General features: G+C 25.1%; 1 protein-coding gene and 1 long non-coding RNA gene across 3 annotated transcripts in view; both read right to left on the bottom strand.

Annotated features, from left to right (window-relative positions):
- LOC111635550 (serine/threonine-protein kinase mig-15-like) overlaps positions 1–25379 on the bottom strand; it is a 143988-nt gene that overhangs the window by 65202 nt on the left and 53407 nt on the right. Inside the window, exons 1-5 of one of the 2 annotated variants that reach the window (XM_023380538.1) lie at positions 17928–18029; positions 12940–12988; positions 11536–11597; positions 11298–11388; positions 8059–8131 (exon numbers count right to left, since the gene is read on the bottom strand). In XM_023380538.1, coding sequence (XP_023236306.1) covers positions 8059–8131; positions 11298–11388; positions 11536–11597; positions 12940–12982 — 269 coding nt within the window. In that variant the 5' untranslated portion in view covers positions 12983–12988; positions 17928–18029. Of the gene's footprint in view, positions 1–8058; positions 8132–11297; positions 11389–11535; positions 11598–12939; positions 12989–17927; positions 18030–21047; positions 21139–21285; positions 21348–23741; positions 23791–25379 lie in introns of those variants that run through there. The other variant, XM_023380540.1, reaches the window with a different exon arrangement.
- LOC111635551 lies at positions 2986–4693 on the bottom strand. The gene is made up of 3 exons (XR_002758398.1): positions 4639–4693; positions 3235–3296; positions 2986–3087 (listed from the first exon to the last, which is right to left on the bottom strand). It is a non-coding gene; the product is annotated as an uncharacterized LOC111635551 (long non-coding RNA).

Raw genomic sequence — 25379 nt, forward strand, 5'->3', positions numbered from 1 at the left:
AAAAAGGGGGTTAGGTTCCAAAAATTAAAAAACATGCTGTTAAATCCTTATTTAAATCGGATTTATTATTCATTTTTTTCATAGGTAAAATACTTATTTATTATTTAAGTAAATATTTTACCAGAGGATTATTCATTTTATATGAGCATCATCAACTGGTAACAGCATGAGCATCATCAACTGGTAACAGTTTGTGGGTGCATTCGTTAATAGCGGTCGCTCTGCAATGGGAGTGCACTGCTGTTTGTACGCATTTAGGAACGACGGTGAAAGAAAGATGGCAGCGCCCACACTATCAATAGTATTGTGTGGAGGAATCTATAATTCTAAAATGAGCTTTTAGAGTCAAAAGAAGGGTCCCAATTGTAAAATTTAACCATTAAATGGATTATTTGTTGAAAGAGCATTCAAAGTAGCCACAAAAACAATTAGAATGCTCATGCAGAAATATAAAAGAATGCACCCTTTATTACATTTTATGTTGTACAAGGGTTTTACCCAATTCCCAAACCGTGTTACAGTGAACCTGTGCTATAAAAGAACCGTGTTATACAGGGGATGTTCCCAATTCTCGAACCATGTTAAAATGAATTCGTGTTATAGAAGTGCCATGTTATATGGAGGTTACCTGTATATTAATTTATAAACTAATGAGTAACTTTAAGATGAAAAATAATTCAAAGAAATATATAGAAGTTTCAATTTTGACATTTTCAACTTTATAATAAAGTACAAACATGTTTTTACTTTTTTTATATAAAAAATTCACATCTTATCCTAAAAAACTAAGACAGACAGACAGACAGACACACACACAATGAGAGACAGACACACAATAATTGAAACATAAGTAAATAAAAATAATACAAGGGCTGTTTCTTTTTCAACCTCCGATAGTCCATAAAACAAGAACAAATGTAAATAAAAAAATGAATTTATTATTAAACGTTAGGTACAAAATTGTTTACTTTCCAACATAATCACCATGAAGATTGATGTATTTGTCTATCTGTGGATGAGCTTTGAAATTCCCTTTTCATAGAATGTTGCCGCCAATGACTTGAGATGGGCCCTAATGCTGTTTTGAAGATCGTCATTAGTCTCGTACCTCTGCCCTGCTAGCCACATTTTCAGTTCAGGAAAGAGGTGGAAGTCTTCATACATTAAAAGTTCCCAGCTGGGTGGAAGTCTTCACCATCTTTAAACACCCAGCATATAGCCCCGATTTAGCAAAGAGTGCTTTCCACCTCTTTCCTGAACTAAAACTATGGCTAGGAGGGCAGAGGTTTGAGACTACTGACGATCTTCAAAACAACGTTAGGGCCCATCTCAAGTCATTGGCGGCAACATTCTATGAAGAGGGAATTTCAAAGCTCATACACAGATAGAGAAATACATCAATCCTCATGGTGATTATGTTGAAAAGTAACCAATTTTGTACCTAACTTTTGATAATAAATTCATTTTGTTATTTACATTTGTCTTTGTTTTATGGACCATTGGAGGTTGAAAAAGAAACAGCTCAAGTACTTTAATAATATTTTCATTATGCAAATTAGCTATGTAATAAAATACAAAAAAAGTCATTAATTATTGTTGTAAAACAGTAAAAAAATAATACTGATTAAAAATAATTAAACAACAAAAAAATAAACAAAAATAAACACTAGAATTAGTAGATAATCTTCATTTAGATAGTGTTGAACACAGCTATTTTTATTAGAGTTTCCTGACAATTGTTATACAGCTTTTACTTAGGTAACTGGTATTTCTCAAGAATCAAAATATCAATTAATATTCACAAGTTTTTAGCTATATATTATCCAAGTCATTCTTCTTAGAAGAAAGATGATGATAATTGTTTACAAGTTTAGCAAAATCTAAAGTAACATTTACTATTATAATATTGTTTCAGATAACTTAAATTTAACTTGTATAATTAAAAACAAAAAGTAACATTTCAATAAAACTGTTAGTTAAATGATATAAAAATATTCAAAAATTTATAACAAATGTAAACTTCATTATGGGCACAATAAATGAATTATGCTCTAATTTTACTCTAATTGATGCATTAAACCTATTTAACAATTAAAGTATTTCACCAAACTTCAGTAATGCTAAAAAGTTTTAAACTGATGTTACTTTAAAGATCTGATTTTGGAGTCTTATTTTCTAACATTCATTACACTAAAATCAATTATGATAGATTAGAAATGAGCTTGGCACAGAGCTATTATTTATAAAGAATGCTAAAAATATAGAACTGGATAAAACTACTATTCAAACAGAACAAGTTTGAAGTTTTAGATGATGACTGCTTCAACACTGTTTCAGTAATACATGCATTTGTGTTAAAAACAAATGAACATTTTACCATTTGTTTCTTTTCATTTAATTGCAAAACAGGAAATTTGTATCTTTTCAATTAGATCTTTGTATTTTTGAATCAAAATCATTAAGAACATTGTTCTCTCTACATTTGTATAATCTGAAGTTCTTACTTGTTTCAAGTTTGGTTTAATCATATTGAATGTATTTAAACAATATACAAAATGTTTAATGTCTAAGAGCTATGCAAAAGTTAAGAAAATAATCATATCTTCTGATACAAATAGAAAAATGCTGTTAAGAAATCTCATCAAATTGAGTTAGAGAATGTTAGTGAAATAGAACTTTGTAATTAAAATTTACTTCTTTTAGGAAGTTATTGGATAATGGAACATTATTTTAATGAAAGTTGATAAAACTGGCCATTAGAATAAAAAGAACACATGTAAACTACAAGATAATTTTTTTATGTAAGTCACATATTTACATTTTATTAGAGATAAAATATTTTAATAACAGCATAAATTATAGCATTATTATTATATTAATGGTTTTGATGATACTGTTATTTTGATTATAATTACATATAGTTTTTATAATATTTATTTCAAATATTTAAAATTATACAATTTATATTTTCTAATCAATATTTTAAAAATTCTTACCTAGTTTTACTTCAGCATTATCAGTTAGTAATACATTCTGTCCTTTAATATCTCTGTGAATGATTTTATTCCCATGAAGATGACTCAAACCCTGTACATAATACAATATTTATTTTATAAAACATATTTTAAAAATAACTCAATAATTGAATACTTGATTTTAAGATAAATTGTATGCAATTTTAAACAGAAATTTCTTTTATAAAATATTACATAGAATTTATAATTTTTACAATACCCTGAGAATTTCTCTACATATATAAGCTATCCATTCTTCTTTTAAACATTGACCCTTGGTGGCTGAAATAAATTTTTTAAAATTATTATTATATTTTAAATAAAATAATTAAATAACTGTTATAAACATCAATGATTAATGTAGTAAAAATTCATTATTATTTAATAATGGTAATATTTTGTAATTTATAAAAAAAAATGAAAAAATGAAAATGAAAAATGAAGAAAAAAAAAAGAATAAATTACAATATGTATTAAAAATATATTATTATATAATCAAAATATAAACTAGCTATACTAAACTTAACAAAAAGGAAATTAAATTATAAATTAAAATAGTATTAATTTAAATTATCAACCAAAACTCAGATAATTCTACTTATTTAATAAATCCGAAACAAAATATTCATGAATCTCTTAAGAATGATCTTTTAAATTTTTTTAAGGAAAGTTTAGTGCTCATAGACATTTTATTTTATATATTTTGTACCTTACAATAAAGTTCTGTTATGTAAATTGTTAGTAGCTATACAAAAATTAGAATTTGATTATAATTCTGTAAAGTTTTGTTCTGTAGCAGTATATATATAGTAAATTTTTTGTTTATATGTAATTTTCTCAATTTAATAACATTGTATCAATTTTGTTTCTTTTTAGAAAACATTAGTTATTTATACTATGTAATTTTTATCTAACCTCATATCATCTTTTAAACAATCTTAATTCTTCAAACACTATAAAACTGGAATAAAGTATGTCAGAAAAAATGCATACTGACAAACCTTATAAATGAAATTCCAGTATAGTACTTTATATAGTATTTTACCTGCATTAAACTGTGCTGGAATTTCATTTATAAGGTTTATCAATTTGCATTTTTTATGACACTCTTAATATTATACTATTGTATGAATTTCTTTGTATCTTTGTTTGGGTGGTGGACCAAGTTATACTCTGCAGTATAATAAATTTCAATACATAAGAAGATAGTGGTAGTATCTTTAATTTTAGTATTAGCTACTCTTTTTTTCTCAAAATTTTGAAAATTAAGAAATAATTTCCAAAATTTAATTCTTAAAAAAACCTCATAGGTTTCAAAATATGTCCACCGTGTATATTTGTATATTCATACATAAATATTTTCTAACAATATTTTCAAGTGAAAAATAAAGAAACAATTAATCAGTTTAATTATCTAGCTTATATTAAAGTTACAGATTATGTAATTAAAATTAATTACATATTCTGTAACTTAATATAAAATGACAATGACTTAAAATTGGATATGATTATTATTTTAATATGTGAACTTTAACGATTATCTTTTCTAATAATAGTAATAATTTGCATACATGGCAATAAAACAAAAGTTATTACAATTAAAAAAATGTTTTAAAAAACTTACATTTTACTAAATCAGTTACAGAACCTGCTCCACAATATTCCATAACCAACTACAAGAATAATAAGTTTAAAAAAATTATTATTTTTATTTTGCAAAATATTTAAAAATTCTTATGCAAGAATATATAATTGAAATTACTAATGAGAAACTTCAAACAGAAACAATATTACAATTTATGATCACACACATTCAACATAACCACCATCAGAATATATTAAATATTACAGATTTTAGTTTCACAAATTTAAAATGAAAAATTATGTTCTATAAAAACTACAGAAACACAATCTAAGAAACTTGGCAGAAAATTTTTTGATTATAGAAACAACATACCATTCTAAACTCTACATTCTATAAAAATTAAATTAAATTAACTCTGTAAATTAATTAGAAATTTAAATGTTACAAATTTTATTATTTCTATAGATATATTAATAATTGATTTACTAATTAATGACCTCTAAATTTCAATGTAAAGTTGAAAATAGCATTTGATAAATAATTTGGACAATATTTATTTTCTTCACTCAACAAAACAATTAGATTAATTTAAATCAAATTATTGAATGATAAACTATTGAAATAAAAAAAATTAAGAAACTTGATTTTTCATTTCTGATTTTAAACTCCGAGTCTTTACATTTTGTTAATTTGAGATAGCTTTTCTATAATATACCAAAAATGAGAGAATATGAAGAATGGAGTAAAATTTTGTATGATAAAATTGAATCATGTATTCTAAGATTTACTGTGTCACAGCACAACTGACAGACAAACTATAGGAGAAATATTTTATTTAAAGACAACTTTGGTTGTACATTTTTGGTATTTATAGTGATATATCAACAAAGTCAACTATGTTTTTTATAGACTGAAATAGAGGCAAAGAAAAGAACCAATAAAATAATAAGTTCCCTAAGCAAATGTATTAATGAAAAAGTAGATAAAAATATCAAAACTTTATATCTTTTCAGTAATGGTGCTGCTAGTCAAAACAAATATCATATCCTAATTGCATTTCTTTCACCATTAATAAAAAAAAGTAGATTCAATAAGATAGTGCATCTATTTTCTATAATAGGACACACAATTTCCAACATTTGATAGACATTTTGAAAGAATAAAAGTAAGAATAAGAAAAAAAATAAAAAGAAACAGGAAAAAGTGCCACATTACACAAGGGATTTTAATTATCATTTGTAAATTCTTTAAAAAGACAGCTATCAAACTTAGTGAAAAATTTTAAATTTCTGATTATTTACATACTGCTCAGATCCTGAAAACAATCTTGAGCTTTCACAAACCATATCAGGCATGGCAATGTCATGTTTTAGACCAGCGATTCCCAACCTGTGGTACGCGTACCCCTAGGGGTACGCGATAGGTTGTTTAGGGGTACAGAAAAAAGTTTGTTATTATGGCAGAAAAAATAATATATTATGTATCACAAACTAATAGTATTAAAAAATTATTAGATAAATAATGTTCCTTGCANAATAAAATAGAAAAAAATTACATGAAAGAGGAGTAGAAAAATTGCGAAATGCAATATCTTCCATTCTGCAAATTAACGAGGTGAACAACTACTGTTACAGTAACAATACACGTTGTGTTTTCCTCCCCTTCTTTACTTTTGTATCAAGCTTACATACACACACACACATACAAACAATATTATAAAATTTTGTTATTTGTAAATACAATCCCCTTTGTTACAAATATACACATTGTTTACATTACTCTAAACTTCCCTCACAAATAGTTTGTTTTTCCCATATTCATAATTTCATAGATAATCCATACACACTTATATTGAAATTTATTTGAAAGAAATTATGAAAAAGTTAACATGTGCAAAGTCTCTGTGGATAACTTACAATTCTATTGTTAATTTGATGCCTTCACTATCGTGCTTATTAGTTTTTTCTTAAAATAACTTAATATTGTGTTCTGGCTTATCTTTAAAACAGTTTAACAAATACAAAATTCTGTTTACACATTGATTTTGTTTTTCAAAAACACAGAATGCCTAGAATAATATCTACTATTGATGCTTAATAATCAAATGATGTTAGAATTTAAAGTTGGATGGTAGTATGGTTGATCAATTGTGAGAGACCAGACTAGATAATTTATTTTTGGTAAAAATTTTTCTATCTAAGAATAACATCAAAAATTTATACATGAACATTAAAATTATATATATATAAATTTTTCTCAACACAGGAAGATTTTTTTTCTCAATAAAAGATAACAGGAAGTGATTGTATCTCTCCCCAGATTCACTTCCTTGCAACCACAACATTCGGAGGATGTGTCACTTTTGACTATGTATCAGGAACCGAAGAACCAAAATTTACCTATTGGACTAATAACCTAACAAGTCCAAAAATGGAAAAATGAACTAAGGGGAAGGATCCCCAAATAAAAGAGAATTGGATGATGACAGAGTTCATCCATCATCAAGAGTTTGCAACTAGCCTCTACATTCAAGAGAATTCAACCACACACTGTCACCTAGCTAATCATTGCCACGATCATCACCTAGGCCAACCTAGTTTCATTTTTTATTGGATAACTTTCCAATTCTGCTTAACAACAACAGAAGTTAAAATATTTTTAAATTTGATTTTCTAGATTTTTTTCCTATGCTACAAAGACAAAATATTTCTCATTTTTGTTTCTGCATTATTTTTTCACAGATTGAACAGCATTTTATAATTTTATAAGAATCATTATTTTGAAATGGCAATTCATTAAAGTAACGAGCTAGGCAGTCATTGAACAAAATTACCTTCTTCTCAATAACTGAACAAATTAAACATAATCAACAAAACCTTTAACATCCAGCAACGAAATTTTAATGTAAAAATTGACAAACATTTTCAATCTCAAACAAGATCTACATCAGGTCAACAACAATGTTCCAAACTGGAATATCATTATTGACCTGATGCAAGGTAGTCATTAAAATCAGCTAAGTGGAGCATTCAGGCAAGAACAGTGAAATGTATAAATTAGAATCATGATAATGAACAGATAAAACTAACTTTGCATGTGCAAAATATAAATGAAATTCATAGAACTAATTGGCAGTGAAAATAGTTTTTGGGTGAGGAATATTTTTTATTCCTTTAAAATTTTTTTTTAAAAATAAAAAATTTTTTTGAAAGAATGAAAAATTCAATCTTAATGTATATAAATCTTTCCATTATATAAAGTCAAAAAAATCTGATAAAACAGAATATTGAGATCTAAAGTAAATTAACAATTACACAAGAAATAAATCATGTATATTATGAAATAGTACATAAAAATGTCTTATACTAATATTTTATACAGTATTTCATGTATTTATTTCTTTTTAAATATTACTATTTTTAACATATTTAAAACAATATTTGAAATAAACTAGTTTACCAATAAGGAGTTCCTATAAAAGTGTTTCTCCTTCCAATTGTTCGATCTAACTGAGCACTTACACCAAAATCCACTAAAGCAAAAAGAATTTTTAAAATAAATTTTTTTTAATATTAGCAAAGTATACAAAATTTTATTTAGAAAATAATTCTTATACAGGTAACCCCCATATAACACGGGAGTTACGTTCCAGAAAATTGCCATGTTATGCGAATCCATATTATATGAAACAAAAAACTAAAGTGCGAAAAGAGGGGTTAGGTTCCAAAAATTAAAAAACATGTTGTTAAATCCTTATTTAAATCGAATTTATTATTCATTTTTTTCATAGATAAAATACTTATTTATTATTTAAGTAAATATTTTACCAGAGGATTATTCATTTTATATGAGCATCATCAACTGGTAACAGCATGAGCATCATCAACTGGTAACAGTTTGTGGGTGCATTCGTTAATAGCGGTCGCTCTGCAATGGGAGTGCACTGCTGTTTGTACGCATTTAGGAACGACGGTGAAAGAAAGATGGCAGCGCCCACACTATCAATAGTATTGTGTGGAGGAATCTATAATTCTAAAATGAGCTTTTAGAGTCAAAAGAAGGGTCCCAATTGTAAAATTTAACCATTAAATGGATTATTTGTTGAAAGAGCATTCAAAGTAGCCACAAAAACAATTAGAATGCTCATGCAGAAATATAAAAGAATGCACCCTTTATTACATTTTATGTTGTACAAGGGTTTTACCCAATTCCCAAACCGTGTTACAGTGAACCTGTGCTATAAAAGAACCGTGTTATACAGGGGATGTTCCCAATTCTCGAACCGTGTTAAAATGAATTCGTGTTATAGAAGTGCCATGTTATATGGAGGTTACCTGTATATTAATTTATAAACTAATGAGTAACTTTAAGATGAAAAATAATTCAAAGAAATATATAGAAGTTTCAATTTTGACATTTTCAACTTTATTATAAAGTACAAACATGTTTTTACTTTTTTTATATAAAAAATTCACATCTTATCCTAAAAAACTAAGACAGACAGACAGACACACACACAATGAGAGACAGACACACAATAATTGAAACATAAGTAAATAAAAATAATACAAGGGCTGTTTCTTTTTCAACCTCCGATAGTCCATAAAACAAGAACAAATGTAAATAAAAAAATGAATTTATTATTAAACGTTAGGTACAAAATTGTTTACTTTCCAACATAATCACCATGAAGATTGATGTATTTGTCTATCTGTGGATGAGCTTTGAAATTCCCTTTTCATAGAATGTTGCCGCCAATGACTTGAGATGGGCCCTAATGCTGTTTTGAAGATCGTCATTAGTCTCGTACCTCTGCCCTGCTAGCCACATTTTCAGTTCAGGAAAGAGGTGGAAGTCTTCATACATTAAAAGTTCCCAGCTGGGTGGAAGTCTTCACCATCTTTAAACACCCAGCATATAGCCCCGATTTAGCAAAGAGTGCTTTCCACCTCTTTCCTGAACTAAAACTATGGCTAGGAGGGCAGAGGTTTGAGACTACTGACGATCTTCAAAACAACGTTAGGGCCCATCTCAAGTCATTGGCGGCAACATTCTATGAAGAGGGAATTTCAAAGCTCATACACAGATAGAGAAATACATCAATCCTCATGGTGATTATGTTGAAAAGTAACCAATTTTGTACCTAACTTTTGATAATAAATTCATTTTGTTATTTACATTTGTCTTTGTTTTATGGACCATTGGAGGTTGAAAAAGAAACAGCTCAAGTACTTTAATAATATTTTCATTATGCAAATTAGCTATGTAATAAAATACAAAAAAAGTCATTAATTATTGTTGTAAAACAGTAAAAAAATAATACTGATTAAAAATAATTAAACAACAAAAAAATAAACAAAAATAAACACTAGAATTAGTAGATAATCTTCATTTAGATAGTGTTGAACACAGCTATTTTTATTAGAGTTTCCTGACAATTGTTATACAGCTTTTACTTAGGTAACTGGTATTTCTCAAGAATCAAAATATCAATTAATATTCACAAGTTTTTAGCTATATATTATCCAAGTCATTCTTCTTAGAAGAAAGATGATGATAATTGTTTACAAGTTTAGCAAAATCTAAAGTAACATTTACTATTATAATATTGTTTCAGATAACTTAAATTTAACTTGTATAATTAAAAACAAAAAGTAACATTTCAATAAAACTGTTAGTTAAATGATATAAAAATATTCAAAAATTTATAACAAATGTAAACTTCATTATGGGCACAATAAATGAATTATGCTCTAATTTTACTCTAATTGATGCATTAAACCTATTTAACAATTAAAGTATTTCACCAAACTTCAGTAATGCTAAAAAGTTTTAAACTGATGTTACTTTAAAGATCTGATTTTGGAGTCTTATTTTCTAACATTCATTACACTAAAATCAATTATGATAGATTAGAAATGAGCTTGGCACAGAGCTATTATTTATAAAGAATGCTAAAAATATAGAACTGGATAAAACTACTATTCAAACAGAACAAGTTTGAAGTTTTAGATGATGACTGCTTCAACACTGTTTCAGTAATACATGCATTTGTGTTAAAAACAAATGAACATTTTACCATTTGTTTCTTTTCATTTAATTGCAAAACAGGAAATTTGTATCTTTTCAATTAGATCTTTGTATTTTTGAATCAAAATCATTAAGAACATTGTTCTCTCTACATTTGTATAATCTGAAGTTCTTACTTGTTTCAAGTTTGGTTTAATCATATTGAATGTATTTAAACAATATACAAAATGTTTAATGTCTAAGAGCTATGCAAAAGTTAAGAAAATAATCATATCTTCTGATACAAATAGAAAAATGCTGTTAAGAAATCTCATCAAATTGAGTTAGAGAATGTTAGTGAAATAGAACTTTGTAATTAAAATTTACTTCTTTTAGGAAGTTATTGGATAATGGAACATTATTTTAATGAAAGTTGATAAAACTGGCCATTAGAATAAAAAGAACACATGTAAACTACAAGATAATTTTTTTATGTAAGTCACATATTTACATTTTATTAGAGATAAAATATTTTAATAACAGCATAAATTATAGCATTATTATTATATTAATGGTTTTGATGATACTGTTATTTTGATTATAATTACATATAGTTTTTATAATATTTATTTCAAATATTTAAAATTATACAATTTATATTTTCTAATCAATATTTTAAAAATTCTTACCTAGTTTTACTTCAGCATTATCAGTTAGTAATACATTCTGTCCTTTAATATCTCTGTGAATGATTTTATTCCCATGAAGATGACTCAAACCCTGTACATAATACAATATTTATTTTATAAAACATATTTTAAAAATAACTCAATAATTGAATACTTGATTTTAAGATAAATTGTATGCAATTTTAAACAGAAATTTCTTTTATAAAATATTACATAGAATTTATAATTTTTACAATACCCTGAGAATTTCTCTACATATATAAGCTATCCATTCTTCTTTTAAACATTGACCCTTGGTGGCTGAAATAAATTTTTTAAAATTATTATTATATTTTAAATAAAATAATTAAATAACTGTTATAAACATCAATGATTAATGTAGTAAAAATTCATTATTATTTAATAATGGTAATATTTTGTAATTTATAAAAAAAAATGAAAAAATGAAAATGAAAAATGAAGAAAAAAAAAAGAATAAATTACAATATGTATTAAAAATATATTATTATATAATCAAAATATAAACTAGCTATACTAAACTTAACAAAAAGGAAATTAAATTATAAATTAAAATAGTATTAATTTAAATTATCAACCAAAACTCAGATAATTCTACTTATTTAATAAATCCGAAACAAAATATTCATGAATCTCTTAAGAATGATCTTTTAAATTTTTTTAAGGAAAGTTTAGTGCTCATAGACATTTTATTTTATATATTTTGTACCTTACAATAAAGTTCTGTTATGTAAATTGTTAGTAGCTATACAAAAATTAGAATTTGATTATAATTCTGTAAAGTTTTGTTCTGTAGCAGTATATATATAGTAAATTTTTTGTTTATATGTAATTTTCTCAATTTAATAACATTGTATCAATTTTGTTTCTTTTTAGAAAACATTAGTTATTTATACTATGTAATTTTTATCTAACCTCATATCATCTTTTAAACAATCTTAATTCTTCAAACACTATAAAACTGGAATAAAGTATGTCAGAAAAAATGCATACTGACAAACCTTATAAATGAAATTCCAGTATAGTACTTTATATAGTATTTTACCCGCATTAAACTGTGCTGGAATTTCATTTATAAGGTTTATCAATTTGCATTTTTTATGACACTCTTAATATTATACTATTGTATGAATTTCTTTGTATCTTTGTTTGGGTGGTGGACCAAGTTATACTCTGCAGTATAATAAATTTCAATACATAAGAAGATAGTGGTAGTATCTTTAATTTTAGTATTAGCTACTCTTTTTTTCTCAAAATTTTGAAAATTAAGAAATAATTTCCAAAATTTAATTCTTAAAAAAACCTCATAGGTTTCAAAATATGTCCACCGTGTATATTTGTATATTCATACATAAATATTTTCTAACAATATTTTCAAGTGAAAAATAAAGAAACAATTAATCAGTTTAATTATCTAGCTTATATTAAAGTTACAGATTATGTAATTAAAATTAATTACATATTCTGTAACTTAATATAAAATGACAATGACTTAAAATTGGATATGATTATTATTTTAATATGTGAACTTTAACGATTATCTTTTCTAATAATAGTAATAATTTGCATACATGGCAATAAAACAAAAGTTATTACAATTAAAAAAATGTTTTAAAAAACTTACATTTTACTAAATCAGTTACAGAACCTGCTCCACAATATTCCATAACCAACTACAAGAATAATAAGTTTAAAAAAATTATTATTTTTATTTTGCAAAATATTTAAAAATTCTTATGCAAGAATATATAATTGAAATTACTAATGAGAAACTTCAAACAGAAACAATATTACAATTTATGATCACACACATTCAACATAACCACCATCAGAATATATTAAATATTACAGATTTTAGTTTCACAAATTTAAAATGAAAAATTATGTTCTATAAAAACTACAGAAACACAATCTAAGAAACTTGGCAGAAAATTTTTTGATTATAGAAACAACATACCATTCTAAACTCTACATTCTATAAAAATAAAATTAAATTAACTCTGTAAATTAATTAGAAATTTAAATGTTACAAATTTTATTATTTCTATAGATATATTAATAATTGATTTACTAATTAATGACCTCTAAATTTCAATGTAAAGTTGAAAATAGCATTTGATAAATAATTTGGACAATATTTATTTTCTTCACTCAACAAAACAATTAGATTAATTTAAATCAAATTATTGAATGATAAACTATTGAAATAAAAAAAATTAAGAAACTTGATTTTTCATTTCTGATTTTAAACTCCGAGTCTTTACATTTTGTTAATTTGAGATAGCTTTTCTATAATATACCAAAAATGAGAGAATATGAAGAATGGAGTAAAATTTTGTATGATAAAATTGAATCATGTATTCTAAGATTTACTGTGTCACAGCACAACTGACAGACAAACTATAGGAGAAATATTTTATTTAAAGACAACTTTGGTTGTACATTTTTGGTATTTATAGTGATATATCAACAAAGTCAACTATGTTTTTTATAGACTGAAATAGAGGCAAAGAAAAGAACCAATAAAATAATAAGTTCCCTAAGCAAATGTATTAATGAAAAAGTAGATAAAAATATCAAAACTTTATATCTTTTCAGTAATGGTGCTGCTAGTCAAAACAAATATCATATCCTAATTGCATTTCTTTCACCATTAATAAAAAAAAGTAGATTCAATAAGATAGTGCATCTATTTTCTATAATAGGACACACAATTTCCAACATTTGATAGACATTTTGAAAGAATAAAAGTAAGAATAAGAAAAAAAATAAAAAGAAACAGGAAAAAGTGCCACATTACACAAGGGATTTTAATTATCATTTGTAAATTCTTTAAAAAGACAGCTATCAAACTTAGTGAAAAATTTTAAATTTCTGATTATTTACATACTGCTCAGATCCTGAAAACAATCTTGAGCTTTCACAAACCATATCAGGCATGGCAATGTCATGTTTTAGACCAGCGATTCCCAACCTGTGGTACGCGTACCCCTAGGGGTACGCGATAGGTTGTTTAGGGGTACAGAAAAAAGTTTGTTATTATGGCAGAAAAAATAATATATTATGTATCACAAACTAATAGTATTAAAAAATTATTAGATAAATAATGTTCCTTGCAACAATCACAACTTTATTATACATTTTTTCTTTTAGTTTTTTTTCTTTAATTTATAGTTACAATATGTAAAATTAACAATACGGTTACTCACTAAATTTCTTAAATGAGGGGTACAATCTAGAGATATGACATGTCACGGGGTACAATCTAGAGATATGGCATGTCACGGGGTACGCTAATGAAAAAAGGTTGGGAACCACTGTTTTAGACTAATCAAACCAAATGCAATACCAGATTTTCCATAAGAACCTTTGTACATTTCTGTAGTATCTGTAAATCCAGCAAACTGCAAGATTTAAGTAAGCTTTTTTTTTAACTCTTTCCTCTTTATGGGCACTAAGAAGGCCTCTTTTAGCAAGATTATTCCTCAAAAAATTCCTAAAGATATTTTTTTGGCCCTTCCAGATTCAATCCCAGGTCCCCAGAGCAGTAGGCTGCCACCTTGATTGCTTGGCCATCTGGCCTAGATTTAAGTAAGATAAGAATGCACTTGTGGCCAGAAGTAGTTTAATAAAATCACTAGTCCAGAGAAAATTTAAAATATGAGTGATTTTGATGAATAAGCATGTGAAAGAAACAAAAGAAGCTATTTGTATTATTTTAAAGTTTTCTTTATTGATTTTACCACTAAAGTCTATTAGCTGAACCTATTTGTATTTGCTAAAGTATTTGTTTCCAAAACAGGCCCAAAATTTTTATTTTCATTAATTTTTTTTGTATTTAAAAATTATTCAAGTGCTTTGCATGTACTACATATAGATCACAAATATAAAAATGTATAGTTAAAAACATATATGAATGTTTAAATAATTAATTCTTAAAATGTGTTGTTTCATTTTCCAAAAAAAAAGTAGTCTTGTGGAATTGAGCCTCTCTTGGAATAAATTATTCAAGTATATCCTAAAAAATAATTAATTTTTGAAAAAAACGTTATTTTTAAAATGATATAGATTGTTCTTGTCAAAAATTAAATACATAAAAAATATTATTGTTTGCTAAACATAACTGTTAAATGGTATTGTAAGCTTCAATAAGCATAGAATACATTCATTCTTTTTATTGCCAGTGTACTTGTCTCTGTTATAATGTACATTTTCATCATATCTTGTATTTATAGTTTGTTAATATACATTGGTACTGTAATAAAAAATAAAATCCATACATAGGTACATAAGATCTGACTCACTTGTTTAATTGATTTGTTTAAAAAACTTAATTTTCACTTCTACTATTTTTATTGTGCCATGTTTATTCCATTTCCTTCCTAAAACATTATTATTAGGTGCAATGTGCAATCTGCACACACTGAAGAGGACAATATGTTGAAGTGCATTTTGTACAAAACGGATATGAATTATTGAATTAAAGGAGTGAAATAGAGTTCTCTTTGTGTTTAGATGATTTACAGTTAACTTGATTAAACTGTCTTCATATTTTGATTCTGGTCATCAATCTTCTTTATGCACTATTAGTTTTTTGTTTCTGACTTTTGTGTTAAAAAAAATCATTTTAAGACAAGCTAGGTCTCTCACATTAAAAATATCATCATCATCATTTTTATTATTATTATGTTACTCTAACAATTTCTTTTCTAATCTAACAGTCTTGTTGAATTCTTATAGTCCAATGAAGATTCTTCTCTAATTAATATGACATATTAGGTTGTTCAGAAAGTAAGTTCGTTTTTTTTTCCACTAGACAGATTAGTCGTATTTTTCCTGCCATTTTCATTCTAAACCGTATTATCAATATATATTTTGACAGCTAGCATTTTAAGGCTTATTTGTAAGATTTTGTTTGATTCTGTGCAACTGTTCATTTTTTGTGTCTCATCAAATATGGAAGATCAAAAGCATCATTTTCGGCATATTTTGTTTTGCTTTTTTTATTACCAAAAAATCAAAATGCTGTTCAAGCAAGAAAAAAATTGTGTGACATGTATGGAAAAGATGTATTGATAGAACAACAGTGCCAAAACTGGTTTACAAAATTTCGTTCTGGCAATTTCAATATTGAAGATGCACCATGTTCTGAATGGCTAGTTGAAGCCAATGAAAACAAAATAAAGGTACTGATTGAAGCAAACTGCCAAATAACAACATATGAAATCGCTAAGAAATTAAATTTGTCAAATTGAACCATTTATGATTACTTGAAACAAATTTATTTTGTTTCAAAGCTTGACATATGGGTTCCACATGTTCTTAAAGAGAGATGCTCTCTTTGGTGGGATTTTAAGAAAATTTTTTTGGAGCTTTTACCAGACAATTTAACAATTGATTCAAAAGTGTACTGCCATCGAGTAAACAAACTGAGTAATATCATCAAACAGAAAAGGCAGCCAGAATTGATCAACAAAATAGGTATAGTGTTTTACCACGATAATGTCAAATTTCACACAAGTTCGGTAACTCGTCAGAAACTGTTATAACTTAGATGGGATGTACTATCATACCAACCATATTTGCCAGAATGAGCACACTCAGATTATTACTTGTTCCAGTCTATACAAATTTTTTTAACTGTAAGACATTTACTTGAAATGACAATGTCAAAAATCACTTGGATCATTTTTTGTAAGCAATGATCAAAACTTTTATGAATTTGCAGAAGTGTGTACTACATTAGGAGCTTGTTTTGAAAGTAGTGCAGTGTAAGAGTTTTGTATGTTGAGGAATAAAACCTGTACCAAAAACATGGTTTATTTTTGACTACTACTTAAGTTTATAATAATGCTAAAAATATCTTTTCCAAAATAGACCGTTTAGAATTTTGAATGCAGTAATATAACTGAAAACAGATTACTATTATTATTATACTGTGTATCATTAAATTGAATATATCTCAATAAGAAAAAAAGTGTTCCATTAATTTCTTTTCTATATTGCTTTGCATCTATCTTTCCTGCTTGTAGATTTAAAACAAAAGTTTCAATACAATTTTTTTTTATCAATACTTTTTAGTACTTTCAAATCATTTAAAACATTTTCATGACTTTAACATAAAATTAATGCATTATACTAATTCATCAAATGACCAGAAAAGCAATTAATAAAGAAATGCATTACTAATATAAAAGTATTTTTATTTTAATTCTATAAATTATTTTAATTTAATTCTATTCTATTATTTTAATTCTACTAATTCACAAAAGTTAAATCTAGTTTTAAAAAAATTTTCTTCTCCAAACCAAATTTTTTCTGATTTTTTATTATTCTAAAACTGTTCTAGAACAAATTTATATGAAAGTAAATAGAATTGATTTAAATATTAAAAGATGAAAATATTCAAAATATCTTTTGCCTTAATTTCTTTTTCACATAGTATTGTTCTCTTATTTAGAAACACTTTACAAAGTCAAAAAAAAAAAAACTTATGGTCCACATAAATTCAAATAGACTACTCATTATGATATAGAAATGTACATGAATCAACACTCACAATAGGTAATTATAAAAGCATTTTGTTTATACAGAATAATAGATATCACTTACCCATAACTTATCATCTTTGCCTGGTGGACTCTTTTGAATAAAGGCTCCATAGTAAGTGGCAATATTGCGATGGTGAGAAAACTGAAAAAAATTTGAACAATTTCTTCAATAAATGTTAATTTTTTTACACAGAATTCCATATTATGTTCATATATTATGCAATTATTGATTAAATAACAATTAGATTAATTAAAACACCTACATATGCAATTAAAACTTTTCAAATGTAAAATTATATATTTAAATAAAACATGTTTATGTATCTTTTTCCCTGATTTATTTTGATGTAAAATAGTATTATGACCCTGAAATCTATTTGACAGTTTTCAGGCCCATAATGCTATTTTACAATGTTTTATTTTGGAATTTATTTTTCATATAGGCAGGGTTTCATTTTTTAGAAGGTCAACATTTTAAAAGATCAACTTTAGACACATCTAAAATATGTCTAAAGTTGATCTTCTAAAATGAACTAATTGAATTGATAAATGAATGACATCAACGTAAAAAATGTATTGCAAGTATAGCAGAAATAATCTGCATTTGTATAAATTATGTTAACTAATTAAAATATTTTATTATTTTAAAATGTACATGAAATTGTAAATGAACAATCATCAATCCCAATTTATTAATATTAATCCAAATACCCAATTGCCAGATTTTTCATGCTCCACTTACACTATTAATTTAAATCAATAGCCCAAACAGCCTGATCTGTTAAAGTTAGGTAATTAGGTATTTTTGATTGATCTCTCAGAATATACATATATATTACTAATTAACTATGTTCAAATGATATAAAAGAATAAAGAAGATAATTTGAGAAACTTTTTTGTCAAAAATTTTTATATATGAAAAAATTCAATATTGTTAAGGAATAAAAATATATAATTCTAAAAGTTTATTAGNAGACAGACAGACAGACAGACACACACACAATGAGAGACAGACACACAATAATTGAAACATAAGTAAATAAAAATAATACAAGGGCTGTTTCTTTTTCAACCTCCGATAGTCCATAAAACAAGAACAAATGTAAATAAAAAAATGAATTTATTATTAAACGTTAGGTACAAAATTGTTTACTTTCCAACATAATCACCATGAAGATTGATGTATTTGTCTATCTGTGGATGAGCTTTGAAATTCCCTTTTCATAGAATGTTGCCGCCAATGACTTGAGATGGGCCCTAATGCTGTTTTGAAGATCGTCATTAGTCTCGTACCTCTGCCCTGCTAGCCACATTTTCAGTTCAGGAAAGAGGTGGAAGTCTTCATACATTAAAAGTTCCCAGCTGGGTGGAAGTCTTCACCATCTTTAAACACCCAGCATATAGCCCCGATTTAGCAAAGAGTGCTTTCCACCTCTTTCCTGAACTAAAACTATGGCTAGGAGGGCAGAGGTTTGAGACTACTGACGATCTTCAAAACAACGTTAGGGCCCATCTCAAGTCATTGGCGGCAACATTCTATGAAGAGGGAATTTCAAAGCTCATACACAGATAGAGAAATACATCAATCCTCATGGTGATTATGTTGAAAAGTAACCAATTTTGTACCTAACTTTTGATAATAAATTCATTTTGTTATTTACATTTGTCTTTGTTTTATGGACCATTGGAGGTTGAAAAAGAAACAGCTCAAGTACTTTAATAATATTTTCATTATGCAAATTAGCTATGTAATAAAATACAAAAAAAGTCATTAATTATTGTTGTAAAACAGTAAAAAAATAATACTGATTAAAAATAATTAAACAACAAAAAAATAAACAAAAATAAACACTAGAATTAGTAGATAATCTTCATTTAGATAGTGTTGAACACAGCTATTTTTATTAGAGTTTCCTGACAATTGTTATACAGCTTTTACTTAGGTAACTGGTATTTCTCAAGAATCAAAATATCAATTAATATTCACAAGTTTTTAGCTATATATTATCCAAGTCATTCTTCTTAGAAGAAAGATGATGATAATTGTTTACAAGTTTAGCAAAATCTAAAGTAACATTTACTATTATAATATTGTTTCAGATAACTTAAATTTAACTTGTATAATTAAAAACAAAAAGTAACATTTCAATAAAACTGTTAGTTAAATGATATAAAAATATTCAAAAATTTATAACAAATGTAAACTTCATTATGGGCACAATAAATGAATTATGCTCTAATTTTACTCTAATTGATGCATTAAACCTATTTAACAATTAAAGTATTTCACCAAACTTCAGTAATGCTAAAAAGTTTTAAACTGATGTTACTTTAAAGATCTGATTTTGGAGTCTTATTTTCTAACATTCATTACACTAAAATCAATTATGATAGATTAGAAATGAGCTTGGCACAGAGCTATTATTTATAAAGAATGCTAAAAATATAGAACTGGATAAAACTACTATTCAAACAGAACAAGTTTGAAGTTTTAGATGATGACTGCTTCAACACTGTTTCAGTAATACATGCATTTGTGTTAAAAACAAATGAACATTTTACCATTTGTTTCTTTTCATTTAATTGCAAAACAGGAAATTTGTATCTTTTCAATTAGATCTTTGTATTTTTGAATCAAAATCATTAAGAACATTGTTCTCTCTACATTTGTATAATCTGAAGTTCTTACTTGTTTCAAGTTTGGTTTAATCATATTGAATGTATTTAAACAATATACAAAATGTTTAATGTCTAAGAGCTATGCAAAAGTTAAGAAAATAATCATATCTTCTGATACAAATAGAAAAATGCTGTTAAGAAATCTCATCAAATTGAGTTAGAGAATGTTAGTGAAATAGAACTTTGTAATTAAAATTTACTTCTTTTAGGAAGTTATTGGATAATGGAACATTATTTTAATGAAAGTTGATAAAACTGGCCATTAGAATAAAAAGAACACATGTAAACTACAAGATAATTTTTTTATGTAAGTCACATATTTACATTTTATTAGAGATAAAATATTTTAATAACAGCATAAATTATAGCATTATTATTATATTAATGGTTTTGATGATACTGTTATTTTGATTATAATTACATATAGTTTTTATAATATTTATTTCAAATATTTAAAATTATACAATTTATATTTTCTAATCAATATTTTAAAAATTCTTACCTAGTTTTACTTCAGCATTATCAGTTAGTAATACATTCTGTCCTTTAATATCTCTGTGAATGATTTTATTCCCATGAAGATGACTCAAACCCTGTACATAATACAATATTTATTTTATAAAACATATTTTAAAAATAACTCAATAATTGAATACTTGATTTTAAGATAAATTGTATGCAATTTTAAACAGAAATTTCTTTTATAAAATATTACATAGAATTTATAATTTTTACAATACCCTGAGAATTTCTCTACATATATAAGCTATCCATTCTTCTTTTAAACATTGACCCTTGGTGGCTGAAATAAATTTTTTAAAATTATTATTATATTTTAAATAAAATAATTAAATAACTGTTATAAACATCAATGATTAATGTAGTAAAAATTCATTATTATTTAATAATGGTAATATTTTGTAATTTATAAAAAAAAATGAAAAAATGAAAATGAAAAATGAAGAAAAAAAAAAGAATAAATTACAATATGTATTAAAAATATATTATTATATAATCAAAATATAAACTAGCTATACTAAACTTAACAAAAAGGAAATTAAATTATAAATTAAAATAGTATTAATTTAAATTATCAACCAAAACTCAGATAATTCTACTTATTTAATAAATCCGAAACAAAATATTCATGAATCTCTTAAGAATGATCTTTTAAATTTTTTTAAGGAAAGTTTAGTGCTCATAGACATTTTATTTTATATATTTTGTACCTTACAATAAAGTTCTGTTATGTAAATTGTTAGTAGCTATACAAAAATTAGAATTTGATTATAATTCTGTAAAGTTTTGTTCTGTAGCAGTATATATATAGTAAATTTTTTGTTTATATGTAATTTTCTCAATTTAATAACATTGTATCAATTTTGTTTCTTTTTAGAAAACATTAGTTATTTATACTATGTAATTTTTATCTAACCTCATATCATCTTTTAAACAATCTTAATTCTTCAAACACTATAAAACTGGAATAAAGTATGTCAGAAAAAATGCATACTGACAAACCTTATAAATGAAATTCCAGTATAGTACTTTATATAGTATTTTACCCGCATTAAACTGTGCTGGAATTTCATTTATAAGGTTTATCAATTTGCATTTTTTATGACACTCTTAATATTATACTATTGTATGAATTTCTTTGTATCTTTGTTTGGGTGGTGGACCAAGTTATACTCTGCAGTATAATAAATTTCAATACATAAGAAGATAGTGGTAGTATCTTTAATTTTAGTATTAGCTACTCTTTTTTTCTCAAAATTTTGAAAATTAAGAAATAATTTCCAAAATTTAATTCTTAAAAAAACCTCATAGGTTTCAAAATATGTCCACCGTGTATATTTGTATATTCATACATAAATATTTTCTAACAATATTTTCAAGTGAAAAATAAAGAAACAATTAATCAGTTTAATTATCTAGCTTATATTAAAGTTACAGATTATGTAATTAAAATTAATTACATATTCTGTAACTTAATATAAAATGACAATGACTTAAAATTGGATATGATTATTATTTTAATATGTGAACTTTAACGATTATCTTTTCTAATAATAGTAATAATTTGCATACATGGCAATAAAACAAAAGTTATTACAATTAAAAAAATGTTTTAAAAAACTTACATTTTACTAAATCAGTTACAGAACCTGCTCCACAATATTCCATAACCAACTACAAGAATAATAAGTTTAAAAAAATTATTATTTTTATTTTGCAAAATATTTAAAAATTCTTATGCAAGAATATATAATTGAAATTACTAATGAGAAACTTCAAACAGAAACAATATTACAATTTATGATCACACACATTCAACATAACCACCATCAGAATATATTAAATATTACAGATTTTAGTTTCACAAATTTAAAATGAAAAATTATGTTCTATAAAAACTACAGAAACACAATCTAAGAAACTTGGCAGAAAATTTTTTGATTATAGAAACAACATACCATTCTAAACTCTACATTCTATAAAAATTAAATTGATAAATACACAGTTCAAACATTGTAAGACTGGAATAAAGTATGTCAGAAAAACCTATGAAGCTTATAAATGAAATTCCAGTATAGTACTTTATATAGTATTTTACCTGCATTAAACTGTGCTGGAATTTCATTTATAAGGTTTATCAATTTGCATTTTTTATGACACTCTTAATATTATACTATTGTATGAATTTCTTTGTATCTTTGTTTGGGTGGTGGACCAAGTTATACTCTGCAGTATAATAAATTTCAATACATAAGAAGATAGTGGTAGTATCTTTAATTTTAGTATTAGCTACTCTTTTTTTCTCAAAATTTTGAAAATTAAGAAATAATTTCCAAAATTTAATTCTTAAAAAAACCTCATAGGTTTCAAAATATGTCCACCGTGTATATTTGTATATTCATACATAAATATTTTCTAACAATATTTTCAAGTGAAAAATAAAGAAACAATTAATCAGTTTAATTATCTAGCTTATATTAAAGTTACAGATTATGTAATTAAAATTAATTACATATTCTGTAACTTAATATAAAATGACAATGACTTAAAATTGGATATGATTATTATTTTAATATGTGAACTTTAACGATTATCTTTTCTAATAATAGTAATAATTTGCATACATAGCAATAAAACAAAAGTTATTACAATTAAAAAAATGTTTTAAAAAACTTACATTTTACTAAATCAGTTACAGAACCTGCTCCACAATATTCCATAACCAACTACAAGAATAATAAGTTTAAAAAAATTATTATTTTTATTTTGCAAAATATTTAAAAATTCTTATGCAAGAATATATAATTGAAATTACTAATGAGAAACTTCAAACAGAAACAATATTACAATTTATGATCACACACATTCAACATAACCACCATCAGAATATATTAAATATTACAGATTTTAGTTTCACAAATTTAAAATGAAAAATTATGTTCTATAAAAACTACAGAAACACAATCTAAGAAACTTGGCAGAAAATTTTTTGATTATAGAAACAACATACCATTCTAAACTCTACATTCTATAAAAATAAAATTAAATTAACTCTGTAAATTAATTAGAAATTTAAATGTTACAAATTTTATTATTTCTATAGATATATTAATAATTGATTTACTAATTAATGACCTCTAAATTTCAATGTAAAGTTGAAAATAGCATTTGATAAATAATTTGGACAATATTTATTTTCTTCACTCAACAAAACAATTAGATTAATTTAAATCAAATTATTGAATGATAAACTATTGAAATAAAAAAAATTAAGAAACTTGATTTTTCATTTCTGATTTTAAACTCCGAGTCTTTACATTTTGTTAATTTGAGATAGCTTTTCTATAATATACCAAAAATGAGAGAATATGAAGAATGGAGTAAAATTTTGTATGATAAAATTGAATCATGTATTCTAAGATTTACTGTGTCACAGCACAACTGACAGACAAACTATAGGAGAAATATTTTATTTAAAGACAACTTTGGTTGTACATTTTTGGTATTTATAGTGATATATCAACAAAGTCAACTATGTTTTTTATAGACTGAAATAGAGGCAAAGAAAAGAACCAATAAAATAATAAGTTCCCTAAGCAAATGTATTAATGAAAAAGTAGATAAAAATATCAAAACTTTATATCTTTTCAGTAATGGTGCTGCTAGTCAAAACAAATATCATATCCTAATTGCATTTCTTTCACCATTAATAAAAAAAAGTAGATTCAATAAGATAGTGCATCTATTTTCTATAATAGGACACACAATTTCCAACATTTGATAGACATTTTGAAAGAATAAAAGTAAGAATAAGAAAAAAAATAAAAAGAAACAGGAAAAAGTGCCACATTACACAAGGGATTTTAATTATCATTTGTAAATTCTTTAAAAAGACAGCTATCAAACTTAGTGAAAAATTTTAAATTTCTGATTATTTACATACTGCTCAGATCCTGAAAACAATCTTGAGCTTTCACAAACCATATCAGGCATGGCAATGTCATGTTTTAGACCAGCGATTCCCAACCTGTGGTACGCGTACCCCTAGGGGTACGCGATAGGTTGTTTAGGGGTACAGAAAAAAGTTTGTTATTATGGCAGAAAAAATAATATATTATGTATCACAAACTAATAGTATTAAAAAATTATTAGATAAATAATGTTCCTTGCAACAATCACAACTTTATTATACATTTTTTCTTTTAGTTTTTTTTCTTTAATTTATAGTTACAATATGTAAAATTAACAATACGGTTACTCACTAAATTTCTTAAATGAGGGGTACAATCTAGAGATATGACATGTCACGGGGTAC

Source organism: Centruroides sculpturatus, unplaced genomic scaffold (assembly GCF_000671375.1).
Source record: "Centruroides sculpturatus isolate CEXI.00-Female unplaced genomic scaffold, Cexi_2.0 scaffold708, whole genome shotgun sequence".
In the NCBI taxonomy this organism is placed as follows: Eukaryota; Metazoa; Arthropoda; class Arachnida; order Scorpiones; family Buthidae; genus Centruroides; species Centruroides sculpturatus.